This window comes from Eurypyga helias, unplaced genomic scaffold (genome assembly GCF_000690775.1).
Source record: "Eurypyga helias isolate BGI_N326 unplaced genomic scaffold, ASM69077v1 scaffold25062, whole genome shotgun sequence".
NCBI lineage: Eukaryota > Metazoa > Chordata > Aves > Eurypygiformes > Eurypygidae > Eurypyga > Eurypyga helias.
Genome location: NW_010238217.1, coordinates 8,803 through 14,999, shown reverse-complemented (window position 1 = coordinate 14,999; position 6,197 = coordinate 8,803). Strand labels below are relative to the sequence as shown.

The 6,197-nt window shown below is 44.1% G+C and overlaps 1 protein-coding gene across 1 annotated transcript in view; it reads right to left on the bottom strand.

Moving 5' to 3' along the window:
* Positions 1-3,006: 3,006 nt before the first annotated feature.
* The window catches only part of PGK1 (phosphoglycerate kinase 1), a gene marked incomplete at its 5' end in the record, with an annotated part of 9,916 nt that continues 6,725 nt past the window's right edge, over positions 3,007-6,197 (bottom strand). Inside the window, 3 exon segments of the mRNA XM_010147787.1 lie at positions 3,007-3,488; positions 5,117-5,215; positions 5,482-5,685. Coding sequence (XP_010146089.1) covers positions 3,448-3,488; positions 5,117-5,215; positions 5,482-5,685 — 344 coding nt within the window.

Sequence of the window (6,197 nt, the reverse complement as noted above, 5' to 3'; positions counted from 1 at the left end):
GGTGGTCCCGGGCAGGAGCTCCAAGGAGGGCTGTGTCCTCGCCTCAGGCCTGGGGCACACAGGAACCTGGGGGCCACAGGCGTGAAAGTCCTCCGTGAAACACCGCCTGGGCTGTGAGGCTCACCGAGAAAGCAGGCGTCGAGGGTGAGACACAGAGAAAGTGGAGACGGAGGTGTTCATCCTTCACCCCAAGAGAGGGGGTCGCCTTCCCCACCGTCATGGCATCACTCACAAAATGGCCGCTGCCCACAGGAGGCCCCATTCCTTGGAAAGGCAGAGCCATAGCAAAAGTTTTTGACGTTTGAGTAGTTACAAAGGTTCGTTTGCCACAGCTGGCCTCCTGGCCAGCCAGATCTGCAAATATTAAGGGTGTCCTGAGGTCCCTCTGCCACACCAGGGCTGAGGTCCCTGCACATGGCCACTGAGTCACCAGTGCTGCAGGGCGACTGCCATTTCTACCACTGAGTAACTTTCTCAAGTACCCTTGGTTGCACGTTTTACAACATGGAAATGCTTTCTCTACCTCCTGTAGTTAACAGTAGATTGTAAATCACGCAGGGAAACACCAGTATGAGAGGTGATGCATTTTTGGCCTAACAGGAGCTTATTTAGTGACAACAAATGTAAAGTCTTTCATGTGGACGTTTTTCATAATCTCAGCTGCAAGGATTTAAGCTCTTCACTTTTTATTTCACCTGGCTCTTGTTATCAGCCTGCTTATGTGCTAAACCTTTATAACATCATGAGCTTTCTGCAACAGCTTGGCCTTCTAATGTCTTCCATGTTTCTAACTAGCACCATTCCTTGCCCCAAAAACACTCAACAAAAGCAATAAAACTGTAAAAACAGAACTGTTAAAAGATTCATGTCTAGAAAGGTTGTCAGAACACATGTAAAAATTATCTAGGACGACCGATGTGACTCCAGGGGATGTAAAATTTAGTGAAAGAAGGAACCTCTAGATACCGTAATATTTTATCACTGTGATAGCCAGGTGCTAAAAACTATTAATAGGCGAGGCTTGAAAAAGTATGTGGAAACACCTTTCACTCAAGTAATCAGCTGCTGGTCATCAAGTGTACAGCTCCTGCCACCTCCTGCAGAGATGGTTCATCCATTTTTCTACATAACCCATAAAGCTGAGTATCTCTCTGGCCTTGCTGTACAAGGTTTGGAACACACTTTGTGCCTCTTCCCAGACTTGCTTGTTTAGCTTTTGCTAATTTTCTCTGCACACAGACCTGAACACTGCGTTAGTTAAAACAAGCCATGTGGAAACAAAAGGACATTTTAGAGGCCTGAGTAAAAAGCATCCGAAGTCAGGTGGAAAATGTTTTTAAGTGCAGACATCTGTGTTCATGGAGCATTACTACCCTTTGCCGTATTTGATTAGGTTTGTTTTGTTGCTTACGGGGGGAAAACCCAGCAGAGGTAGTGGCCATGCACCAACCTTTCCCTTTAAACACCAAGAAAAGAGCTATGGAGGGAAAGTCTGTTATTGCTCCATGGGAATCCAGCAACACAGGGGTGTAAGAGTGACACGAAAATGGGCCGTGCTGTCACGAGGCCTTGTTTGCCAGAGCCAGACAAGAATGATCTGTTACAGAACATGGTGGAATGTTTGTTTTTGTAGTACTGGATTTCCAGAATCCATAGTCTTTTTGTGGCCGACAAGCTCGCTCCTTTCTTTGCCTCCTTACTGCAGCTGTCGGAGGTCTGCACCCCTGCCTGGAAAACATGAGTAACAGCAAGGAAGCAATCCTAGCAAAAATCTGCATCATTCATGTGTGATCAGACAATGCTTGGGAGATTTACAAAGGAGGGGAGGAGGAGAAAACCACAGCACTGCAGTCATTTGCATTATTTCTAGTTTCTTTTCTTTGCAATACTCACTTGTAGCTCTAAGATGTAATGAGTATATATTCCATGAATTGCTTTATTCGGCATTACTGGGTTGTAATTCGCATCCCACTGCGACAGAGTAAAATTTGGCAAATAGGCTGTGTCTGTTTATAACACATGGTTCCATTTTGTTTTGGTAATATTATGTACATACATACAAATTAACTTAAAGGCATACTCTTGTGTTGTGGCTTACTGCTTACCTCAAGGATTCTCTCCATGGTTCATCCTGGCTGCTATATACTATTCAGGCCATGCAAAACCTGGGAAACACCCTACAATACTGCCGGGAATTCACTAGGAATGAAAACTGGCAATCGCTGCTTTACATCATTTACTTTTGTCTGATCCAGCAGGAAGATACACGAGCAGTTCAGGTGGAGCACTGCATCTTCTAACAGTTCTTACAGGCAGAGCTAACATAATCCAGAACACCCCTTTGGATGCTCAGAAGCCAGTCTGAGCTTGTTGTAATCCTGGGCTTGGTTTAGAGCCACCCATCTGGGTCCTGCAGCAAGAGGAGCCAACGCACAACAGTCAAACCAGAAATCCCAACGTTGTGCATTTGCAGCGTGTTGGTGGTCCTCCACTAACAATAGCTGTGGTTCTGCAACGTGCTTAAGCCACACACACAAGCCTAATTGTCCAACTGTGTGGTTTTACTCTGCTAGTTTCAGGAGCACAAACTCGAGCAAAGGCGCACTGCAGTTCTGTGTGCCTGTGACTTGGGTTTTACCTTCCTCTGTCTTCAAAGTTTCCCCTACATTCAGATTAGATGCATCAGTTACCTCCTATGAGGCAAGTTCTCTCCATGAGAAACATTTTTAAATGTGCATTTGCTTTACTAGACTTGCACATTCAAAATTTCATCTTTAGTACTTGATGGCATGGAAGTTTTAACATCAACAGCACATCTGTAACCATCTACTTAACAAAGTTCACTTTGATGATGACCGGGTGCTTCTAGATCCACTGGACAAAAAGAATATTTACAAATACCATGATTGGTGCAAAAAGGAGAAATATCTCAGACTCCTGATGCTAGGAAGAAGGTATTTTAATGTAGACTGTTCTAAAAATCTGAAATAAGGACCATATACAAACTGGGAGCACTTTAAATATGTTTATTCAGCAGCTAGCACAATCAGCCTCCAAAAAACTGGAGTCCCCTCATGTTTCTGAACCGTGTCAAGTGAGGAAAATGCCTGCTAAGAACACTGAAGCTAAAGAGTGCACTCCTTTCTGAGAAACAGACATGTCTAACAGGGATTAATCTCTTTGAAAAGGCAAAATATAAATATATACACTCTAAATTCACAACAACAGTTTAAACTCACTACGTTAATTCAAGTGGGGTAACGGTGGACAAATCCACATCACGTAAACTGCAGTTGTAAAATATCTCCGCTGTCTTCTCCTCGAACCCTGCCCAGTTTCGGTTTACATTCTGTGACCTGCCTATCGCAGAGCTGGAATACAGAAGCGCTGAAGTGTTGAATCTCAGGGGCTGTGCACAGGACCAGAAGTGGGGCGATACTCTGTTCTCTACACGCTGCTCAAGGCATCCACACCGGGAAGAACCTTACCTGTTAGCAGTTAAAAAATACCAATAAAGTTAAGAACCCCTTTGCCCTCCAACAACCAAGCGTCACAGTTGCAGTTGCAAAATTTAAGCATATTAAAAACAAAAATCAGAAATCATAGGTTAAAAATGGAAGAGCTTGGCTCTACGTACACTGCTGCTGACGACCGTGGCTCTCGAGGCATACGGATTACATTTAAACTGTTCCACACAGTAAATACCTTTTAGGGCTGCAGTGAGTATCCAAAGCACAGCTGCACCCGGATGTCAGCAGAGATTCTTAACGTACCACAGTCATCAATTCTCAATTAACGATAACAGTAAACTTCTGTCCAAGTCTCTGCTAGGGTCAGATCCAAACACCTAAGATCTTTTTCCATTAAGACTGATGGCAAACAGATTTTTGACTGGATCTAGGGAGTTGCTGTATACTTTCTTCAATCCCTAGTGGCATGTAAATACAATTTTGGAGTGTGTGGTGGAAATATTAAGAATGAATTAAGGAAAGAAACAAAGCCTCCTACAGGTCTCAAGTTTTTTACTGAAACCTGTAGGTCTAGATACTTACATTCCAACTGATGGAAGCAAGGAATATGCTCATCATTAATAAGATGGGCCCTCACCCATGTTTTCTAAAGCATTTTAGCTTTTTGTCCTACTCTAATAATGAAGAGAGACTCTTCTGGGTTTGATTTTTCTCAGAAAACCTAACTTCTAATGCTCAAGCTGTGTGGCAGTACTGAATTTTAACTCTGTTCACAACTCGCCAGCTTGCTGATTTGGGGTTTTTCAATCTTCAGAAGCTTTTCCAATTAGCTGGACTTCCATTACATTTAAAAGCTCACACACACAAACCTACATTTTGGCCCAAAACTTATACAAGTTTGTCCTTCTGAATAAGTAAGTTGCACAGTGTTTCCTTCTAGCCATCTGCATTCTTTCCCTTTGCCATCACTCCCTAGGCAACAGGAACAAAAGCTCTGTCCCACATGGTAACTGCTGGAAACTCCCAGCTGCAATGCAGTTTACTGCAGTTTCTCTTCTGCAGAGAAGCTGACAGCGTGAGATAATTTACACATATTGGGAAACAGCTAATTACCAGAGGAAATGAAAACTCATTTAGAGTACAATGTAACTCATTAGGAGAATCCTGTAAATTCTCAAGCGTTTTCAATTCCAAGTACCCTCGTGCAGGTCGGTCAGTGATCACTAGAGGGCTCCCAAAACCAGTGAATTTCAAACACTGCACTGAAAAAGAGACTCCTGGCAAAAATTTGAGACTACTCTGATGAGATTTCCCCTAACGGAGACTGGGCATTTTAAAAGGTCTGGTTAGCGTGGCTCAGGGGATCACCTACAGAAGGGAGCCCGCTCTGAAGGCCGTTTTATTTTCTGTTCCAGCATTTTTGCTCTCTGGGAGGGGCAGACCGTGCTGTTGGCAAGAATGCGCCATTTTCTCTCCTCTCTTCCTCTCGGAGGACTACAGAAGCAGCTGTGAGACCCCTCTGCATCTCCTTGTGGTGGAACAGGAAAGGCATTCACTCTGTTGTGCTTTCTTGAATACCAGGCACATGGCAGAGCCCCCAGAACTATCCCATTCAATTAAACTGATTACGAGAAAGGAGCAGTTACCCTCTAGCAGTTCCAGGCTGGCACCACCTCCCGTGCTGACATGGCTGACTTTATCCTCGGTGTTCCACTTTGCACAGCAAGTGGCTGTATCTCCACCACCTGTAGTACAAACAAAATCAATGAGACACTCGAAATGCCAGTTCAGTTCAGCTTAAGGGCCACAGCCTTGCTACGGGCCGGTGCTGCTCCCAGATACTCAGCATGAGTACAGACAGGAGTTTCAAAGCCCTGTCTCCAAGCTGAAGGACAGATGAAAGCATTAGGAAAGAGGAACAATTGGACAAGTATTTGTATCATGGCACTGACAAGCAGAAGCTTCCTTGTTGCATTTAGAAAGACAAGAACAAACACACACAACTGCTTACCAATAATGGTGATGCTGCCCTTCCCAGTTACTTCTACCACTTTGTCCATCAGGGCTTTGGTTCCTTTGGCAAACTTGTCCCACTCAAAGACACCCACTGGACCATTCCACACAATCTGCTTGGCCCTTCCCACAACTTCAACAAACTTCTTCACGCTTTCAGGGCCGCAGTCCAAGCCCTAAGACAGAAGAAGCCATAGACAGACTTACTGCCGACCTTATCTGAAATCACCAATGCCTAGCGGGGATCTTCGGAAGCTTCCCCCTCACCCCCAGACAGGAAGCACGGGGTTTTTGTATGCACCGAGGAACAGAGAGATCTGCCAGCAGCTGCTATAGCAGGGTGGAGTCTGGTGTGGTATTTATCTTCATAGTATGAACAAGTCACTTTTAAATCAATGTCAGATGCTTGAAATCTTGGTTAGAATCTTTTGCCAACTCTACTTAAATTCCAGTCAAATAAAAGAGATTTCTACTGCATCCAGATCTGAATGTTTTAGAAGAATTTTGCTGGTTTAATCCAAATTTCACAAATGCTACTTTAAACTTAATAATTCAGGACAAACCATGGGGCTCCAATTTTGTTAAACCAGCATACTCTATGCAGCCCGACTGCCCTCAGACACATATTGCAAAGAATCACAATTACTCTTTCTACTCCTTTAAGAGGTGTCCTTCCCACCCCACTGCTGTTACTTCTTTTAGTCCCTTGCCTAC